At 42.6% G+C, this 22,006-nt stretch overlaps 1 protein-coding gene across 3 annotated transcripts in view; it reads left to right on the forward strand.

Annotated features, from left to right (window-relative positions):
- The window catches only part of USP24 (ubiquitin specific peptidase 24), a 137,030-nt gene that overhangs the window by 67,285 nt on the left and 47,739 nt on the right, over nt 1-22,006 (forward strand). For all 3 annotated transcript variants that reach the window (XM_088022401.1, XM_028106893.2, XM_028106894.2), the window contains 13 exons: nt 583-681; nt 776-949; nt 5,178-5,263; nt 5,417-5,510; nt 6,538-6,693; nt 9,834-9,931; nt 12,777-12,872; nt 12,997-13,225; nt 13,905-14,064; nt 14,875-15,030; nt 17,217-17,287; nt 17,932-18,092; nt 21,398-21,459. In XM_088022401.1, the coding sequence (XP_087878527.1) occupies nt 583-681; nt 776-949; nt 5,178-5,263; nt 5,417-5,510; nt 6,538-6,693; nt 9,834-9,931; nt 12,777-12,872; nt 12,997-13,225; nt 13,905-14,064; nt 14,875-15,030; nt 17,217-17,287; nt 17,932-18,092; nt 21,398-21,459 (1,642 nt within the window). The remainder of the gene's footprint in view (nt 1-582; nt 682-775; nt 950-5,177; nt 5,264-5,416; nt 5,511-6,537; nt 6,694-9,833; nt 9,932-12,776; nt 12,873-12,996; nt 13,226-13,904; nt 14,065-14,874; nt 15,031-17,216; nt 17,288-17,931; nt 18,093-21,397; nt 21,460-22,006) is intronic.

A 22,006-nucleotide genomic window follows, 5' to 3' on the forward strand; every position in this document is an offset into this window, starting at 1 on the left:
ATTCTCCAAGCTGTTTGGTCAAAAATTCAGACTAAACACCTGCAGTGAAAGGGAAGTAATGGGGTAGAAGCAGGCCCATAAGTGAGCGCATGATATAACATCAGGTGGTGATGAGTGTTCTAAAGAATGAGTAAGAATAAAGCTGGATGATTTGGTAGAGTGATGCATGTATGTGAAATGTCATAAAAAGATGGGCAGGGAAGTGGTGGTGACATTTGAACAAAGATGGAATGAAGTGACAGCAAGCCGTTTCTGGGGAAGAACATTCCAAGCGAAGGGAGCGGCAGGGACAGAGGCCTTGCCGTGGGGATTGCATGGCTTGTTTGGTAACAGGCAGGGTAGCTGGTGGTGGAGCGCAGAGAGAATGGGAGAGCGTGGCCGACCCCGCGCAGAAGGACTTGAGATTTGATTCCTGCGAGATGGCGAGGACAGGGGCGGGAAAGTGGACATTGAATTACTGCAGAAGGGGAGCCTCCCAGGTGGGGAGTCTTGTCTGTGGGGTCTCTGCTGTTGTTCCTGGCTTCTGGAACAGCACCTGGTACCCGGTCCCTCCTCACAGTGATGTTTGCTTTTATCGTGCAGGCCCACAGTAATGAGACCATAGGGAGCGTGCGGTGGAAGATAGCCAAGCAGTTGTGCTCGCCTGTGGACAACATACAGATTTTTACCAACGATAGTCTGGTAGGTCTGCTCCAACCATTTGCGGCCCTTCAGCCTGACATCCACACCTCCGTCCTCCTTTCCCTCCCGGTAATTAAGAAACCGCTTTTTGCAGCTGACGGTGAATAAAGATCAAAAGCTCCTCCACCAGCTGGGCTTTTCTGATGAACAGATCCTCACAGTGAAGACTTCAGGCAGTGGGACCCCATCCGGGAGCTCCGCCGACTCCTCAACCAGCTCCAGCAGCAGCAGCAGTGGGGTCTTCAGCTCCTCGTACGCCATGGAACAGGTACAGGGTGACGGTCCGCTGACAAGTCAGAACTTAATCTTCGTGCTTGTCCCTTCGGCCCGTGTAGGCTTGGCTGACTGGGTCCTTTTCTGTCCGACCTGTCCTGACTGATGAGGTTCCTCATGAGGGAACAAGCAGAGACAGCCAGGGGACTCCTTTGTGTAGAGATCGAGGGTGAAGAGGACCCAGCAGGGCCGACGACAGAGGAGCCAGAGAGGAAGGGGGGAGCCAAGCGAGGCCAAGCAGATCCTTGACTGCCTTTAAAATGTATCTAGAATCTAGCTATTCTGCTCTGCCTCCGTGGCTTCCGCACGGGTCCAGGCAGCCGTCCTGCCTCACCTGCAGTGTTTTGGCAGCGCCTGCGGGCTCTCCTGGCTCTGCCCTTACACCCCTCAGCCTCTTCACCGTGCGGCGCCCAGCAGCCAGGGCTCTTCTTAAACAGCAGTGACATGGTGCGCAGACGCTCCCGTGGCTTCATCTAACTAGAGGAGGAGCCCAAGTCTACCCTACAGGGCTGATCTCCTGAACCCTTGTGGCACTTCTCTGAGATCACCTCCCGCGACCTCCCTCACTCCCACCACCCCTGCTGTACCGGCCTCCATGTTGGTCCTCAGACTCAATACGGTCTGTGCTCTTGCACTTCCCTGTGTCTGGAATGTTCTTCCCCAGTATCCTGGTGGTCCTCTCTCGTTCTTCAGCTCTCCCTCAAATGTTGCCTTCTCAGTGAGCCTTCTTTGGCAATCTTATTTAAATTTTTAACCCCATCCTTGCCCTTCTTATTTCCCTTCCTGACTTACTTTAACATATTATATGTTTTATCTTATTTAATGTCTCTCTGTCCCCGATGAGATATAAACTCCATGAGAGCAGGCTTCTGTGTTTTGCTCATTGTTGTATCCCCAGCACCTGAAAGAGTGCCTAGAACATAATAGGTACTCAATCATTATTTGTCCAGTCATTTCATGAATCCACCCATTCATTTGGTACCCTCTGTGTCCGGACAGAGCTTGGTACCAGAGCACAGAACTGATGGGCCTGGTTCTGCTTCTTCACTTTTACAGTCTAGAAAGTAAGACCACACCAGACCTCATGTAAAGGTATTCAAATAGCACATGAGGTTTTTTTCATAGTTATATATATTGCTTTAATTCCAAATAGAAGATCTTTGTGTACTGTGTTTTTTTTCTAACTTACCATAAACTTGCTATAGATCTCAAGAACTCCTTGGGGCTAGTATTAGTGTAATAGTTTTTTTCTTTTTTTTTTAAGTGACTACACTTATATAATAGTAAGAATTTAAGGAAGATCCCACTCGGAGTAGTATTATAACAGTTAATCAACAGCAGAAACAACGTACAAGCAAGCCTTCACTCATTGCATTTTGCAGATGGTGTGTCTTTTACAAATTGAAGGTTGGTGCCAACTCTGTACCAAGCAAGGCTGCTGGTGCCACTTTTCCAACAGCATTTGCTGACTTTGTGTCTCTGTGTCACACTGTGGTACTTCTCACAGTATTTTAAACTTTTTCATTATTATATTTGTGATGATCTATGGTCAGTGATTGGTGATGTTACTATTATAATTATTTTGGGACATCACAAACCATGCCCATATAGGACGGCAAACTTAATAAATGTTGTGTGTGTTCTGACTGCCCCACAACCAGCTGTTCCCACATCTCTCTCTCTCTCCTTGGGTCCCTTATTCCCTGAGACACAACAATATTGGAATTAGGCCAGTTAGTAAACCTGTAATGGCCCCTGAACGTTCAGGTGAGAGGAAGAGCTGTACATCTCACTTTAAATCAAAAGCTAGGAATGATTCAGCTTCATCAGGAAGGCATGTCGGAAGCTGAGTTAGGCCGAAAGTGAAGCCTCTTGCACCAAACACTTAGCCAAGTTGTGAAAGCAAAGAAAGAGTTCTTGAAGGAAATTGAAAGTGCTACTCCAGTGAACACACGAACGGTAAGAAAGACAGCCTTACTGCTGAGGTGGAGAAAGTGTGAGTGGTCTGGATAGAAGAGCATACCAGCCACCACATCCTCTTAAGCCAAAGCCTGACCCAGAGCAAGGTCCTAGCTCTCCTCTACTCTGTGAAGGCTGAGAGAGATGAGGAGGCTGCAGAAGGAAAGTTGGAAGCAGCAGAGGTGGGTTCGTGAGGTTTAGGGAAAGAAGCCGCCTCCATAACGTGGAAGTACCAAGGTGAAGCAGCCACCTGGGTGTAGATGCTGCAGCAGGTGATCTGGAAGCTCTGGCTCAGATCACTCATGACGGTGGCTACACTAAACAACAGATTTTCAGTGTAGATGGAACAGCCTTCTATTGGAAGAAGATGCCATCTAGGACTTCCATAGCTAGAGAAGAGAAGTCAGTGCCTGGGCTTCAAAGCCTCAAAGGACAGGCTGACTCTTGTGAGGGGCTAATGCAGCTCGTGACTTCAAGTTGAAGCCCATGTGCCTTTAGCATCCTGAAAATTCTGGGGCTCTTAAGAATTAGGCTAAATTTATTCTGCCTGTGCTTTATAAATTGAACAACAAAGCCTGGATGACAGCATATCTACTTACAGCATAGTTTACTGAACCCACTCTTGAGACCTACTGCTCAGGAAATAAGATTCTTTTCAAAATATTGTTGCTCATTGACAATACATCTGGTCACCCAAGAGCTCTGATGGAGATGTACAAGATAAATGTTTTCATGCCTGCTAACACAGCATCCGTTCTATAGCCCAGGGATTAAGGAGTCATTTCAACTTTCAAATCTGACTATTAAACACATTTCCTAAGGCTGTAAGTGCCATAGATAGTGATTCTTCTGGTGACTCTGGGCAAAGTAAATTGAAAACCTTCTGGAAAGGATTCGCCATTCTAGAAGAGCATTCGTGATTCATGACAAGAGGTCAGGATAGTAACATTAACAAGAGTTTGGAAGAAGAAACCCTCATGGGCGACTTAGAAGGGGTTCCAGACTTTCAGGGGAGGAAGTGACCGCAGATGGGGTGGCAGGAACAAGAGATCTAGAAGTGGAGCCTGCAGGGGGTACCGCGTGGCCGCCCTCTCAAGATAAAACTTGAGCGGGTACGGAGTAGCTTCTTATGGATGAACAAAGAAGGTGGTTTCTTGAGATGGAATCTACTCCTGGTGAAGATGCCATGAAGGTGGTTGAAAGACAACAGAAGATTTGCAATATGACAGAAACTTAGTGATAAAGCAGCAGCAGGTTCTGAGAGGATTGACTCCAGTTTTGAAAGAAGTTCTGCTGTGGGTAAAATGCTATCAAACAGCATCTCGTGCTACAGAGAAATCATTCATGAAAGGAAGACTCGATCGATGAAGCCAGCTTCAGTGTGGTCTTATTTTAAGGAATTGCCATAGCCACCCTCATCCGGCAGCCATCGCCATCGAGGCAAACTCCTCCCCCAGCAGAAAGATCGAGACTTCTTGAAAGCTCAGATGGTGGTTAGCATTCTTCAGCAATAAAGTCCTTTTTAATTAAGACATACACATTGTTTTTTAGACACAATGCTACTGTACACTTAATAGAGTGTAGTATAAACTTATATGCACTGAGAAACCAAAAAATCCACTTGACTCTTGCAGTATTTGCTCTCTCACCGTGGTCTGGATGTGCGCCTGCAGTATCCGCAGTATGCCTGCACATAGCATCTTCAAGCTTAACATTTTCAGATCGTCTCCTGTTTATCCTAAATTTATTAAAAATGTTCTCTTTTATAGTGACATTCTATAGTGACTCTAGTTTCTTATCTTTATAACCAGAAAATAGTACTTTAACCACATTTAAGTCTCTTCTACCTGTTGTGTGTGTGTGTATATATGTACCGAAGTACTACTTTCATTTTGCTTTTAAATCAGTCATTGCCTTGTTTGCTCCTGACGAGCTATGATCAGCTTTCAATGGTGTCTACTCTCCATTCTATTAATTATACCTGCCCATCATTTTACTTCTCTTCCACTTCCTGCCTTTTGGCCCCTTAACCCTTCACCAGCAGGTGGATAGGGGAGAGCCCAGGTAATAGGCACTAGAAGGATGTGGTCCCGCCAGTGTCTGTTCCCAGGTGTTGCTCTGTGCTGCAGGTGAGCACACAGCTCCCCTCAAGGTTTGTGGCGGCCACTCTTGCAGAAGTAGTAATTTTATTGTTGGCACGTTTGGTAAGAAAAAGAGAAAATGTTTCTGTCAGTTTGTATTTATATTTTGCTTTTTTCCCTCAGGAGAAATCCCTCCCTGGTGTTGTGATGGCACTTGTATGTAATGTGTTTGACATGCTTTACCAGCTTGCCAATCTGGAGGAGCCAAGGTAAATATAAATGTCTACGAGGCCTGAAAGAGAGGAAGTTATTGAGGTTAGGGAACCAAGTCCATTTTGACTTGACTTTACATTTGTCAGGAACAAATGACTTTGGTATTGAAACCGGCTTATGTGAAAAAATTTGTATTTGCAAAATTTCAGGATAACTCTACGAGTACGAAAGCTGCTGCTCTTGATACCCACTGACCCAGCCATTCAGGAAGCCCTGGACCAGCTTGATTCCTTGGGAAGAAAGGTACGAGTGTCTTGGACTTAAGTGGCATGGTAATTTTAATGCCATGATTCAGTAGCGATACAACCTGAAATCACTTTCAGGCCTTATGCTATCCTATAACAGTTCTTTAAAAAAAAAAAACCTTTGCTGTAAATGGAAATCAGAACTTCATGTTGACTTTTAAAACACCTAGAATCAATAATGACATCAAATTTTAGAACCAGAGAGCCTTTTATACGTACTTCCACGTTCTTCTTGTTCAGGATTAAGATACTGAAGCCCAGAAAGACGAAGTGTCCCATCTAGGATCAGACTCTGGAAGAGTGCTGATTCAGTGGAGACATTTTTCTTCTGTCATGAGACCTCTCTGAATGTGATTGTTGCCTGTGTTTGAGTTGCTTGTGTAATTATTATCATTTAATTTTTTTCCACAGTTGATAAAGTTCATCTTAATTTCTATAATGTTTTTCCTCAAGAATTTTATCATACGTATTGAAATTATATTCCCTCTATAATATTGTTTAATTATGTTCTCAGAACAAAGTCATGTGGAACAAAGTTGTTAGAACTGCAGTACGAATTTATGTTTCAGTGGTTGAAGTTTACAACCAGCTCATAGTCTGGTCATACACAGCTTAGGTATTTGCAGGGAGAACAAAACTAATGTAATTGCAAAATGTATCACTAGTGCTAGCTCAAAACATGTTCAAAGCTTCCACTTCCACAAGTTTATAATTTAATTATCAGTATTTAGTAGTACAGATTTTTAAAACACAGAGATAAGGACGACATTGCTGGTGTCGCCTAGAAGACACTCTCAGACACGTGCCTTACGGTCGGGATGCTGTTGAGCACTTACAGTTTGTGTGATGGAATTTGATGTTTCGTTAAAAATTACCAACTGATGTGTCCTTGAGGTTAATTTGTAGGAAATTCCTTTGGTGCGATTAAAGAGGAAAAGAACGTTAGAGTGCACACTGAGGTGTGTTTTTCTTTAACTTGTCCTTTTAACACATATATCCTTTGTTTTCATTCTTTAAAACCTTAGAAGACATTACTGTCTGAAACGAGTTCTCAGTCCTCAAAGTCTCCATCGCTGTCCTCCAAGCAGCAGCATCAGCCAAGTGCCAGCTCAATTTTGGAAAGTCTGTTTCGATCCTTTGCTCCAGGAATGTCCACCTTCAGAGTGCTCTACAACTTAGAAGTAAGAAGCCTCATTTCTTTTCATTTCATCTGGACAGATTCATTTTTGTTTGCACATTTGTGCTTTTAGATGTCGGAGATAAGTATTTTTATTGGATGATCTGTGACAAAATAAGTTTTCAAAAAGAAGTAAAAAACAGAATATAAACTGAACTGTTTGGTGTTTTTTGGCCTTAGAAAAGGCTGTCTTTTCTCCACTTTATACATATGCACATTGTTACACTTGCAATACAACCTGTAAATAAATAATGAGGAAGCCTTATGTAATAAAATATGCCATTATCTTCCTCTGGAAGTTTACTGAGTCTGTCCAATACAGTTGTAATCCTCATCCTAACTTTTTAAAAAACAATTGTAATTTGTTGTCATAAATGAAGCTATGAAGAGTTTGTCAGAAAATCATCATTTCAGGTTTTTTAAAAAAAAGCAATTGGAAGAATTTAAGCAAAGAATATTTTTATTACCCTCTTTCCAAAAAGTAGCTTTAAACTAGTAGATTTAGTTCCATAAACATTTACTGTTCAATGTCTGCAAGTCATTGTGGTAAAGGATGAGAGTTGAAAAGTCAAGATGTCTGCTCCAAAATCTTGAGTAAGACACAAGAGAGGCTGCGTACTCTGAGTCTTAAGAGCAGAGCAGTAACGGAGCAATAGGGGAGGGTGAGCAAGTGGAAACACTCTGCTCTTGGAGGGTGAGAGGTTAGACCTTCTTGCCATTTTAGGTCTGGAGAAGATAAAGCCCTGAATGATTTTGCTTTGCCCCAAGTTTTGTCTCCTCTGGCAGTCTAATTTGGAGTATGCAAACGTGTTCAATCATTAGAGTGTGCAAATGTGTTCATTCATTGGAGTGTGCACAAACGTGTTCATTCATTTTTCTGCATCACTTGTTCGTGTGTTCAAGCTGTGTTCTTTCATGTTAGCCTTAATCATGCTTGTGAAGAAATGTGTTGGGTTCAAAAGGAGAAAATATTTAGCAAATGCTTTTAAAAGAGAGCATGTCTTTATTTAATGTGGGCATTTAAAAAATATATGTATGTGATATTCTAAGACAGAAAATTGCCCAGAAATTTTTGGCCAGTTTAAGCTTATAAATTTTGCAATACCTGCAAGATTTGTCAGTTGCTTTTGAATGATTGTCTTAAAAAAAGTTAAGATATAAACTTCAACACCCACATTCGAGAGCACCTAGAAAAGCAGAACGGTCCAGCAGTGAGTCTGGCTTGTCATCTACTACCTAGATTGCATTATCTTAGAGCCAGAGGACAGTAGTAGTAAAATACCTCCAGCACAATTTCAGTACTTCTGATTAACTGGGAATTCCTTTGAGAGGTAGTTTGTTTTTGTTTTTTGTTTTTTTGCTTTAGACAGCACAAAACATTTGGAAAACTGAACACTTTCAAAAGCACTCATTTTGGGGCACCTGGGTGGCTCAGTTAAGTGTCCAGCTCTTGGTTTTGGCTCAAGTCATGATCTCAGGGTCGTGAGATGGAGCCCTGCATTGGGCTCTGTGCTCAGTGTGGAATCTGCTTGAGAGTCTCTCTCCCTCTGTCCCTCCCGCTCCTGATCTCTTTCTCTCAAGTAAATAAATCTTTAAAAAAAAAAAAGCACTTATTTTTACTGACCCCTGAAAGGTTAATTTCTTTGCATTTTAGTCTTCAACTTACGTTTGTCTACTAGGAAGCTTCAAAGTGGCTATTCCAAATACCTGTTCCTTTGAAGAAATCTTCCACTTTCACTAAATTGCTATCTGTTAAGAATGGAGAATACATACGTGGCTGTCAGCTCACAGAAAGGGTTAGAAAAGCAGGGGCGCCTGGGTGACTCAGTCGTTAAGCGTCTGCCTTCGGCTCGGGTCATGATCCCAGGATCCTGGGATCGAGCCCCACATCGGGCTCCCTGCTCAGTGGGAAGCCTGCTTCTCCCTCTCCCACTCTGCTTGTGCTCCCTCTCTCGCTGTGTCTCTCCCTGTAAAATAAATAAATAAAGTCTTTAAAAAAAAAAAAAAGCAGAGGACTCCCTTCCTCCCAGCAGTGCTTATAATCTGAGGCTGACGAGCCTATTTCCCAAAGAGCACTTCAGGAAGGAAACATTTGTAAAAAAGAAATCCCACACTAAAAGTCTACACACATAAAACCCATGGATTCGTAGAAACAGATTTTCTAGAATAAAAAAGGATCTTGAATGTATCTGTTTTTAAAACCTTGGAGAACCTGAGGCAGTGGGTTCCTTTTTTTTTTTTGATTCTTAAATCATAAAAACCAAATAAGCAGTTGGTTAGTAAGTCTCATACTATAGTATTATTTCTTTGAAATAATTATCTGCCATCCTAGAATTTTTAGTTAAGCTTTCCTTTAGGTACATGTATCAGTGCCATAAAAGGGGAATGGATTTAGGAGGGAGGCACATCTGGGTTTGAGGTCACTTAGCCTTTTGGGTCTCAGTCTCTACCTGTAAAGTAAAGTACATACAGCATGCATGGTGAAATTGAGAGAGAATGCATGTAAAGACTTCCTTTTATGCCTACTATTATGTAGGTGGTCAGTAAATAGGAGTTTCAGAATCATTATTAGAGAGCTCATCTAACATTTTTTTAAAAGATTTTATTAATTTGAGAGAGAGCGTGCATGCACAAGTGGGGGGAGGAGGGGTGGGAGAGGGAGAAGCAGACTCCCTGCTGAGCAGGGAGCCCGATGCGGGGCTCGATCCCAGGACCCTGAGATCATGACCTGGGCCTAAGGCAGACACTTAACTGACTGAGCCACCCAGGTGCCCCCTCATCTAGCGTTTTTAAGGAATGGGCTATTTTATAAAACTTCATCTACTTTTTCAAAAACTTGTCTAGCATATCACATAATGTTACGTGCTCTTATCTAAGCCTGAGACATCCACCTTTGCTGGTTTCATGAAAAGAACACACCAGCTTTCTTCAACAAAACATTTTTCTTGCTAACTAAATAGAACTTGGAAAACCCGATTAGTTCAATTGTGAAACATCAGCCCCCTTCTCCTGGGGGCAGGGGCGGGAAAGAGCATGCAGCACTTAATGAGACTCAGACTCAAGTTATTGGATTGTTTTACTTAGTGAAGGAGTCATTTTTGCTGAAAATACTGGGCTCTCTAACTGTGCCTGTCTGTTTTCAAGGTTCTAAGCTCCAAACTCATGCCAACAGCTGATGATGACATGGCAAGAAACTGTGCAAAATCCTTCTGTGAGAACTTCCTCAAAGCAGGAGGACTGAGGTTAGAGTTTCACTATAATGTCGCAAGAATTGCAAAGAATGAATATAGTTATTGTGGGTCATTTCTCCTGCTGGGCCTTGGTTATTCCTATAAGGTATTGTGTGAAGCATCACGAGAGTTATAAGAAGAAGAAATGGTGTTTCAGTCTTTGAAACGCTCAAATTTCATTTTATGACTTTTGGTTATTTGGAGAACTGGCAGAAGCACATCTTCCCTCCGGTAGTGGGAGAAATTCTTGAGAAGAGTAGAGGAGAGGAAGCAGATCTGTTTCTGCTGATTGCTGCATCAGTTTGACACCAGGCAAATTTGATTCCCAGTAATGGGTGTTTGTGAGGCCTTATTAGTGCTGGGGATGCAGAGATAACTTAGATCTCATTCCTGCCCTTTAGAGCCTCATGGTTTAACAAAGAATAACAAACAGTTGTTAGAGGTATCAAAACAGGCTCATAAAAAAGTGCATTGGGTGGCAGGTAGGCAGGGGTGATGGAAGATAGTGCTTAAATGGTGAAGTTTTCATGGGGTAATAAGATTAGAAGGGCTTTGCAGAAGATGACATTTGAGCTGGGAATTGAGAAGAGAGCAGGAATCCCCTATAGGACTCGTGGGGAGAGGGCACGCTAAGTCCGAGGGGCTGGGATGAGTAAAAGCACCATGGTGTGTGGCCTGTCTTGGGAGCCACAATTGCCTGGGGAGGCCAGAGCAAAGGATGAAGGAGAGAAGTATGTCAGGAAGGATCACCTTGAGGAATCTCAACATTAGCTTATAGACCATGGGAAAACAGAAGGTTTCAAAGCCGGGAATTGCCTGGCACGATCATTTTGGCCGCAGTGGAAATGATGAATAAATAGAAGTGGGAGAGACGGACGCAGGGAGAGCCATGCAGTGGCCCCGAGAAGAGTGACAGTGGTAAATGTTGGGCAGCAGTAACCGACATTATAAGGTAACGTAGACAAGTTTTTACAACTAGATATAGGGGAGGAAATGTATCATTAATGGCCTGTGACTCCTCGCTTGGGAGAGGGAGGGAATGGTGAACATTTAGTCAGCGACGGAAGTAAGCTCGGAAGGGGATGGAGGACACAGGACATCAAGAGAGATGAACATGGTTGAGGCGCGTGAAGTGAGGAGCCCAGAGCGGCGTCAGAGACGTGGGGGAAGCAGAGCAGGGGTGACAGTGACTGGAAGGGGAGAACAGCTGAGGGGAAAGCTTGCTTTTCTGTTTTGCTTTTACCTTGGGGAAGCCTAGGTTGTCTTTGCAGGCTGACTAAAGAAAGATCAAAGGAAAAGGGATAATCCGTGGGGCCAAGTTCTCCTGCCCTGGCAAGAAGCAGGCCTGCATTTCCTCAGGCGAGGAAGGAAGGAAGGCTGGAGGACAGTTGCAGGAATTCCTGTGGGAGGCCTTGTGGGGAAGAGGCTGGGCTGAGACCTTGAAACGATAAAGGGAGTGGGGCTGAAAGAATTCCCAAGCGTGTGGAAGGCCTCCTGCATGGAGCTTGATTCGTTTTCAGAATCGCAGAGGTGTGCTCAGTGAAACCTCATTTCCGATTACTCACTTCCAATCACGGAGCTCTGGAATAAAGGCATTTTACTGCTGGCTTAGTTGTGTCAGTTAATCTGCATGCCAGGCATTGTTCTGAGCACTGAGAACAGAGCAGTGAACAGATTAGACAAAACTCCACATCCTGTGACGCTTCTGTCTGGAGGGGAGACAGGCAATAAAGAAGTGAAAGTAAAAGCATATGCCAGCAGGTGATAAGAACTGTAGAGAAAAATGAGACAAGAGGGAATGGACAGGGTTGTGATTTTCAGTAGGGTGATCAGGGAAAGTTTCACTGATGGGGTGACATTTTACAAAGATCTGAAGGAGGTGAGGAAGGGAGACTTGGGGGGAAGCCGTCCAGAGGAGCAGCCAGTGTGTGCCCCTGCAGGAGACAGACCTGGTGCCTTCGGAGACCAGTAAGCCTGTGGGGTTGGGGTAGCAGGAGGGAGACAGTAGGGGACATGAGGTTACGGACGTACCAGACGTCAGCTTATGGGTCTTACGGGTTACAGGTTATTGTCAAGACTGCCTTTTCTTCTCTGTAGGAAACAGGAAGCCGTTGGAGGGTTTTGTGCAGGGGAGGAGTGCCGTGATCTGACTTAATATTTTAAAAGGATCACTCTAATGGATCTTTTTTTTTTCCTTTCTTCTTCTTCTTTTTTTTTAGAGATTTTATTTATTTGACAGAGAGAGAGACAGCGAGAGAGGGAACATGAGCAGGGGGAGTGGGAGAGGGAGAGGCAGGCTTCCCACGGAGCAGGGAGCTCGATGTGGGGCTCCATCCCAGGACGCTGGGATCATGACCTGAGCCGAAGGCAGGCGCTTAACGACTGAGTCACCCAGGCGCCCCATGACTGATCTTTTGAGAATAGATTTTGGGGGTGGAGAGTCAAGAGTGGGAGCAGGAAGAATAGTTAAGAAGCTTTTGTAATAAGAGAAATTGTAGTGAATGTGAAAACAAGCTTTATTAAATATACCAATTCTAGATACGTTTTTAACTGATAGTTCTTCTAGTGATAAAATAGTGGTGAATCAGTGAACTCACACCCGTCAGCGAGATGGAGGATGATCCAAACACTCTAGCTTTTGGCTAAGCAAGGAATCTAACTCTAAATGGACCAAGAGTTGCAGGAATCATAGGAAATCATTGTAGAAATATGTATGGTCTGTGTGTATGTAAGGCTCTTACAGAAATTTTAAGTAATTGATAACATTTACATAAGCAATTAAATTAGTTACAGAAAATTTCCTATGAAAGAAGTGGAAGTCTTTATTTAATATCCTGCCTTTTTCTTTTCTTTTAAGTTTGGTTGTAAATGTCATGCAGAGGGATTCCATCCCATCAGAAGTAGACTATGAAACAAGGCAGGGAGTTTATTCCATCTGTCTACAACTCGCCAGGTATGTAAATATATCATCTTAGTCTCACAAGACAGTACTTCACTTTATTTCTCTTCCCAAATGCTATCATTTTGAATAGTATGAAATAACCTCAAATAAGTTTAGCTTTTTGTTTCCTTTGAAGATTTTTACTTGTGGGACAAACAATGCCCACGTTATTAGATGAAGACCTCACCAAAGACGGCATAGAAGCACTTTCTTCTCGCCCATTCCGAAACGTCAGCCGGCAGACAAGCAGGCAGATGTCCTTATGTGGTACTCCAGAAAAGTCGTCGTACCGACAGCTGTCCGTGTCTGATAGGTCTTCCATTAGGGTCGAGGAAATCATCCCTGCTGCACGAGTTGCAATACAAGTAGGTGACTTGTGCATTCAAGAAATTAGAAGTCCCTGCTGTTTCAGGGAGGGGCTGTGCGGTCCTGCAAGTTATTGACATGAACGTAGCCTTCATGGAACCTACGGTGAGCCAGAGAGGGACCACCAGTGCAGAATCACTATCATTCAAGGTGGGACGTCTCAGGGGTTATAGGAGAGTTACAAGGGCAGAACATCCGTAGGCCTTCAGGGGAAGTGGACTAATTGTCTTCCCCCGGTGCTGTCGTGGACAATTTTACATCGGAGGTGACATTTGCGCTAGGCCTTAGAGCTAGATGAGATGACAGAGAAGCATGGAGAGTTCCTTCAAAAGCGCAGGTGTGAGCAAAGCGAGAGAGACAGAACAGAGCCTGTAGGGAAGGCCACGGGGTCGTTTACGCAACCCAAAGTGTACTGTGTGGGAGAGGAGAAACGGTAAAAACCGAACGAGTGACGGGTGTCCTGACGCCTGAGCATGGAGATCACGCTCTGGGTTACAGGTAGCGGACATACTGAAAGTCTTTGAACAGTACGGAAGCATGAAAAAGGCTGTCCTTTTGGGTGATCGTGGAGGAGAAAGGGTCTCACAAAACTGAGACCAGTCAGGGGATGGAAGTCAGCAGGGGGAATGTGTTCCAAGTGCTGCCTTTTCTCATAACATTCTTCCTGCCCTTATTTAGACAATGGAAGTGAGTGACTTCACGTCTACGGTGGCTTGTTTCATGAGGTTGTCATGGGCTGCCGCTGCAGGACGACTTGACCTCGTTGGGAGCAGCCAGCCAATTAAAGAAAGTAATTCTCTGTTTCCTGCTGGAATCCGGAGCCGACTCAGCAGTTCAGGTACTGATTTAAAAGAAGTCATTAAATCACCGGGCAAGAAATAAGCTGTAAGACTTATCTATGCATAGGCTGTTTGGAGTCGCAAAAAGGAGGAAGCCTTTTCTCTTGCTTTTGAGCATGAGTAGAAACCCATCAAGCTGTGCCCTTGAGACCTGTGCACGTTACTGTACGTAGGTCAGACTTTAAGGAAAAAAAGCGTTGATAAGCGCAGAGGAAGTGGGGAAACCAGATCAGCAGAGTTTTTAGCTTGCTGAGTGTTGTAAAAGTGCCATGAGGCCAATAATTGTGGCCATAATAAAAATTCATCTGGAATTCCTACCTGGAAAAGTCATTTTCTTGGTTTGGCCAGTTATTTTCTATAAGGCTTTTATAAATTGGTTTTCCTCTTCAATTTATGTGTGTATTTTTATCTCAGTAGAAAAAAATTTAGAAATGTATGACATTCGTACAGCGAAGTGTGAAAGTGTTAAGTGTCCAGGCTTTGGGGGATTTTTACATACGGACGACCATCTAGGTCAGGAGGAGGGGTATTTCTAATATCCCAGGAAGACTCTCTCAGGCCCAGCAACTGCACTGTCTCACTCCTGTCACCTCAACTGAGTTTCGCCTCCTGAGTACATTTTGAGTGCCTCCAAATATGTTTTAAAGCAGTAGGGGTCAAATAAAGTGATTGTCTCTCGTTTCTTAGACCAGAGTGTCTCCTTGCACTGTTTAATTTCACTTGAGGATTCTGGAGCACATTAAAAGGATGTTATGATACCGTGAGGGTCCTGTGGGGTCCGCAGTAACCTTCTGCTTGCCTGTTCCCAGGAAGCAATTGCAGCTCTGGGAGTGAAGGGGATCCGGCAGCCCTGCATGCGGGCATCTGCGTGCGACAACAGTCTGTGTCCACCAAAGACTCGCTGATTGCTGGGGAGGCCCTGTCTCTGCTTGTTACGTGCCTGCAGCTGCGGAGCCAGCAACTGGGTAGGCGGGAGGCTTGTTTGCCCTTCATCTCTTTTAGGGAAACGCCAGGTTTCTGTTGGGAATTATGTACATTCCCTAGTAGAAAAGGTTGTGCTAATAGAAATGGAGAAGGGGGGAAAGCAGGCAGGTGGGCTACGTAAGAATAGTGCTGAGAGTGGCTAAATTCTGAACAAGTATTTATTGAGCACCTTCTGTATACAGGGTTCCACAGTTAGGTATTAAACGGGCAGGATGTCCTCTAGGAGCTTACTGTCTAGTTGGGGAATGAAGACAACCCAAATTTATAGGTCATAAACTCCAGAACTAGAATTCTGTATCCATCCCTAAGCTGGTGATGACTCTAGCATTCAAAGTTACGAAACTTCACACCTGCCCTTTGATCCTCATTTGTGGGCTTTGGCAAACTGGGGCTGTTATTGATCACACTCTAACATTAGAATCCCCCCCGGAGCCCGGCCCCTGGTCACTGTCTCTTCTCAGTCTACACCCCTTCTCCCTGTGATCTCATCCACCGTCACAGCCCCAGATTCCCCCTAGTGTCTGAATGTGAAACTACAGCCTAAACCTCTGCCCTGACCCCTCCACTCGGCTCTCAAGTAGTCTTCCCAGGTCCACAGCCAAACTCCTTAGCTGGTCCGCATCACGCAGGAGTTTTCCCAGCTTAAGTAATAGCGGTTTCATTCTTTCAATCGCTCTGGCCAAAATTCTTGAGTCCTCCTTGATTCCTTTTTCACACCCCCTTCTGTCAGCACATTCTCCTTCCAACCATGTCAGATTCTGCCCTCTAGTACCACCACTGTTACCCCTCTCTGCTCCAGCATCATCCCTCGCTCCGATTATAGCAGTAGCGCCCTGACAGATCTCCCTGCTTCCATCCTTGCAGTTTATTCTCCATACAGTAACCAGAGTGGACCTTCTGAAATGTAAGTGAGGTTGTAGCACTCCTCTGTTTAAAACCCAGCAGCAGCTTCTCAGTTCCCACTGAGTAAAAGCCAGATCTTTACTAAGGCCACACAGAGTCCACCCCTTTGACGCCTCTGTGTCTTCACCTTCTCCTGCTCTCCCCCTCCCTCTCTGTGCGTTGGCCTCTCTGGCTGTTCCCCAACACTCCAGGCACATTCCTGCCCTCGCACTGGCTGTTCCCTCTTCCTGGTATGTTCTTCCCCATCTTTCCCACGTGGCCCTCTCTGCCTCATTTCCTACAGGTGTGCTTAATCTCATCTCTTAGACATTCTCTGACCACAACCCTCACGTCTTTCCAGCACTACCTAAACCCCTTAACCTCGTTTCTTCTCTATCACTTACTATCTTCCAGCATAGCCTGTAGTTTATTTACTTATCATATTTATTGTCATCATCCCTCCCCACCTAGATTGTAAGCTCTGTAAAGATAGACTTTTGTCCATTCTGTTCCCCACTGACTCTCTCATACCCAGACACCGCCCAGTGTGTAGTAGGCCCTCAGTAAATATTTATTCAGGAATGAAGTCTTAACAGTTCCACTTCTAAAAATTGTACCAATGCATCGAAGCCCTGTTCTTCCGTTATCACTGATTCAGACCACCTGTTACATAAGATTGATGACTGTTACGTGTTTCGTATAATACCCAAATTCATCATATAAGATAAGGTAAATCTAGAAAAAGTTGGAGATTTGTAGAACGGTACTGTAGCGTCCAAGATTATTTGTTTTGAGCAAGAATGCTTTTGAAGACATGCATAAGTACAAGTCATTACGAAATGCTTTTGAACAAATGCCATACTCATAGTTCAATTTTCCTATAATTGTTTAGTTTTAGAGATATTTTCAAGTCAAGATGAGAAGATTACAACTTCCCTTCAAGCTTTTTTATCATTTGTACTTTCATTGTAGAGGATTGATAGTTTATCAAGGCAAGACATACTGTTCTATAACTGGTGTGGACAAGGCACTGTGCTAAAATGTGGAGGCACGGGGGTGACCAAGACATGGTCCTGCGCCTGGGCACCTTAGGTTCTCGTGGGGGAAACTCAGAGATGTGGAGGCAGTTGTAGAAAGTACTGAATTCAATTTCAGGTAGAAAAAGAGATGAGTTTCTGCTATAGTTAAGCTTAAGAAAGTATTCAGAATTTTTGAAATTTTGAAAATGCATTTCCTAACTTGGTCCCCCCCTCCCACCCCCAATTCTCCTTATTCTTATCATTAGCATCTTTCTATAACTTGCCCTGTGTTGCTGATTTTATCATTGATATTCTGCTGGGATCACCAAGTGCTGAGGTAAGGATTTTTTACATTATGTAAAACATCCCCTTGGTCCTCTCCTGTCCACGGCCCTCTGCAGACCTGTGACAGAAGGCATAGCGTCCAGTCCTCTTGGGAGTCCTACAAAGGGCTCTGAAAGCAAAGTGACCATTTGGACGCCCTGCCCTCCTTTCTATTCCGTATTCCACCGAAAGCTCAGAGATTAGTGCTAAGACTACTTTGTGTTTGTTTACAACAAACAGAAGGTTACAGCTGGTGTTGAGCGCCTGCAGCTGACGTTCAGTGTCAACATGTTGGTCAAAGTCAGGAAAGACCAACTTCAAGCCATGAACTCCCACTAGATTTTATAATTCTGATTTTTCTTACATGACCTTGAAAAGTAACTTTGAAACACTTGAAGAGTTTTTTCTTACTTTCATTTATATTAAATAATAAAACTTTTGAGTAGGAGAATAGAATAATTTGGAGGATCAGTTCTCCGACCACGCTTGTTTTTAATCAGCCCTAGTTTATTCAGTATAAATGTTACCATTAGTGATTAAAACGTTCACACCCTTATAGCATCCCTCAGAGTGTAGACTTCGGAGGAAAATCACTTTGTAAGCAGTCTCTAAGTGTTGGTTGATATATGTCCTTCACCACTAATGATGTAATTTCAGATTCGCCGTGCTGCCTGTGATCAGCTGTACACTCTTAGTCAGACAGATACTTCAGCTCACCCAGATGTACAGAAGCCAAACCAGTTTCTCCTAGGTGTGATTCTCACGGCTCAGCTACCTCTCTGGTCCCCAACTAGTATTATGAGAGGAGTCAATCAGAGGTACGGAATCAAGATTAAAGGTCACATTATACCAAAAGAGAATAATGATTTGCGTGCTGCTCCCCTGAAGTCCATGGTGCATTACTGAGGTGACCGAAGAATTTCTCCTTTCTTCCTGTAACATCTGTGTCCTAAAAGAGGGTTTTTCAGTTCTTATCCCCATTCAGGACAGGAGGGGTAGAGGAAACACTACCAGGCTTCCTTACCCTTGAATCACTTCGAACTCCCACCTCCACCTGACCTGGTCCTCCACCCCCAAGAGAAAGAGGAGCTCACCTGGGTAGTGAGAGGCTGAAATTAATGGGAGCCCCATCACTTTTTGAAGATCATACTGTTCATGTCCTTGCATTTATCACGCTCTCAGATCAGCATACTTTCTGACTCCACATCTAGATGTAGCTGGGGTGTCCTTCTAGTTTTCTCCCTTGGTTTTACACGTGTCTGGGCATGGAGGGAAGCTGCGGGCCACACTGATGGAGTGGCTTGGGTAAGTTCATTCTGCCCACCCTACCGTATCCCTGTGGGCTAGCCTGCATGCAAGGCTGTCCCGGGTAGGTCCAGGATGGGAGGGAGGAGATCCCACACCGACCTCCACTTTCTCCAACTTAGCTTTACCAGGGAACCCTTGCCAAAGGGCTTGTAAGGTACCACCAAGATGTGTGAAATGAGTATCTACTCTCCTTGTGTATATGCTTTACAAATTAGAGCTCTGGAAGGGAAGAAATATTAGAGCTACTCCAGCCCCCTATGTTTGGATAAGTATCCAGACCCCCTAAGTTTGTATCCAAACTTGGTCTGTTTAAGCATATATAAGCATTTAAGCATAAGTTCAGGGGCATTAAGTATATTCTCATTATTGTGCAACCATGTCCACCATCCATCTCCAGGACTTTCTCATCATCCTAAACTGAAACTCTGGACCCATTAAGTTGTGAAATAAAAGACTGATAAATTCAACTCCATAAAAATTAAAATATTCTATGTGGAAAAAAAAATACCATAAAGTCAAAAGTCAATTCACAAACTGGCCGAATAGATTTGTAGCATAAGACAGACAAGAAACTCATTTTGATAATATCTATAAGAAGCTGTTAGAAATCACTAACAAATGACCCAACAACCAAATTGAAAAATGGGCAAAGGACATGAAGAGACAGTTCAAAAATTAGGTGGTTTTTTAATTTTTATATTTGCTAGAATTTCTTTTTTACTACAGCAAAATGTACATAAAATCTATCATTTTCCTCATTTTTAGGTCTAGAGACCAGTAACATTAAGTACATACACAATATACGTTGTTGGGCAACTCACCCCACTACCCAGTCCCAGAATTTTTTCATCTCAGACTGAAACCCTGTACCCACTAAACAGTAACTCCCCATTCCTTCCCCATCCCCCCATTCTGCTCTGTCCAGGTTCATCCATGTGGTAGTGTATGTCAGGGTTTCAGTTTTCTTTCTAATTAAGATGGAGAAATACTTCCTTTTTTGTTCTTTCTTTAACTGCCTGTGCTCTTGGCATCGTATCTTAAGAAATCATTGCCAAATCCAATGTCATGAAGTGTTCTCCCTATATTTTCTTCTAAGGTTTTTATAGTTTTCACTCTTAGATTTATGTGTTTGATCCATTCGAATTAAGTTTTGTGTGTGAGTCACGAAAGTAAGGGTCCAGCATCATTCTTTTCCGTGTGGGTAATCCAGTTGTCCCAGCACCTTTTCCACCTTTGAATGGTTTTGACAGCTCTGATGAAAAATCCTTTGCTTGCTTGCTGATTGATTGATTGATTGGCTCTTCATTTCTGTTCCATCGATCTGTGTGTCTTCACACTACCACCACATGGCTTTGTTGCTCTAGTTGTGGTGTTCTGTTTTAGGATTCTTTCAGCGTTGTTTGTCCTTCTCACTGTACGAGTCTTGAGTCTTCTGCTTCCTTCATTAAGTGGATGCTCAAGGACTACTCTTACTGATGCTATTGTAAATGGAATTGTTTTCTTACTTTTTCATATTGTTTATAAGTGTATGGGAGCAAAACTGATTTTCGTGTCTCAGTTTTGTATCTTGCAACTTTGCTGTATTTGCTGATTAGTTCTAAATTATTTTGTGTGGACTCCGGGGTTTTCCATGTACAGGATCACGTCATCTACACAGAGATAATTGTACTTCTGAGTGAGCATTTTTTAAGAAGTAAGATATTGCACTTAATACTTTTTGTAAGACTCAAATTATTTAATATAACTAAATGTTAAGGGTTTGATTTGATATTAAATTTCTCGAAACTCAGGAAAGAAAGCATTGGATGAGTTTTTAACATTCTCAGAGAATCTCTTGGATGTAGAACATTTAACTTCACATAAAATTAAATCTTTAGTTAAGGTGTTTTTGTAATTTGAAAATTGTGTTTCACAGCTACTTGAATGCCCAGAATTGGCACATATGTTCCGTACTAGTAATGACAATACTAGCATTACTGTGGTCTGACTCTTTGCCAGATAGCATGCTAAATTCGTTGCATATATTTATCATTTAATCCTCACAAAGGACAAATGAGTTTGACAGTTTAATTATCTCCTTAATAATCATAATTCTTGGTTCATTATCTATTCTTCTCATTAGTGTATTCTTGAGCCTTTTATGGATGTGCATGTGTGTGCATGTGTGTTTATTTCTAACACTTTTTAACAAGCATTTTAGAAATCAGAAACCAAAGAAATTGGCCCTGGACACCCAGTTGTAAGTGGTGGAACCAGGAATAAAACCAAGGTCACTTGACTTTAAAGCTTGTGCTCTTCACTACTATAATTGCAGAAAAGCTTCACTGATCATCCTAGATAAAAGAATTTGCCTTTCTCTTCTCTTACTCCACTTTATTTTTCTTCTTAGTATCATCAGTTAACATATGTATTTTTTTAATTTGTTGTCTCTCTCTTTTGGTCTTTGTCAGTTGTTCATCTAGAATAGTTCCAAGCATACAGTAGGTGCTTAGTAAATATCAGTTGATATTTGAATGAGTGTAATCTGGTGCATGATGTATACAGTCAGCCCGTACATCATTACAAAATGGGAGATTTAGTAAGTTTCCTCTCTTTACACTATTACTTCTATAATAGTGTATCTGTATTAGCAGAATCATTAGTGTGCTTGTTGCTAAGATACTGAAGTTGAATTAATGAAATAATGTAATGTAGTTCTTTTATGCTTAGGAAAATTCCATTGGTCAACTATTTTATAAACCTGTTCTTACAAGGAAAATGCTTTTTATTTTAAAATCAGCCTTTTTTAATACTTGAAATCTTATCTGTTTTTTAGACTATTATCTCAGTGTATGGAGTATTTTGATCTAAGATGCCAATTATTAGATGATCTGACAAGTAAGTAAATGTCTAACTTTGATTCGTGTGGGGGGAGGGGAGAGGGAAAAGTAGAAAAGAAAGCCAAATGGACATTTCTAAATCTGATTTAATGTATCTTTGATATAAATGAGATTATAATTACTGTTTGAAATGGAATTTTATTTTCTTGAAAATTGCACATAAACCCATATACCAGTTCTCTCTTCTCCTAGCATATACCCAGCCATTAATGTGTTGAGAAGATTTGTTGATTTTAAAAATTGTCAAAGGCACATTTTAATACACTGATACAGAACTATTAGGAAGAATCTTTCTAGTATAGTGAATTCTGACCATTTTAAAGGTCAGTCATTGAAGGAAAGAGGGAATCACTGTTGTGTTATGTTGATAATAATAGAAGTCAGTTAATTATTTAGTGTTAGGTGATTGAAATATTGTTAGAAATTTTAGTGTTAGAGCATTTAGATTGTGATCATCTGTACTTATATATAATGCAAAGGTATGTTGGGATACTCTGTGTAAATTTTAGTTGTTCACATCAAGAGCTTGTTAGTTTATTCCCCAC

The sequence above is a fragment of the Eumetopias jubatus genome, unplaced genomic scaffold (assembly GCF_037043125.1).
Source record: "Eumetopias jubatus isolate StellerSeaLion01/CBP00866 unplaced genomic scaffold, mEumJub1_p1.0 scaffold_4, whole genome shotgun sequence".
Classification (NCBI taxonomy): domain Eukaryota; kingdom Metazoa; phylum Chordata; class Mammalia; order Carnivora; family Otariidae; genus Eumetopias; species Eumetopias jubatus.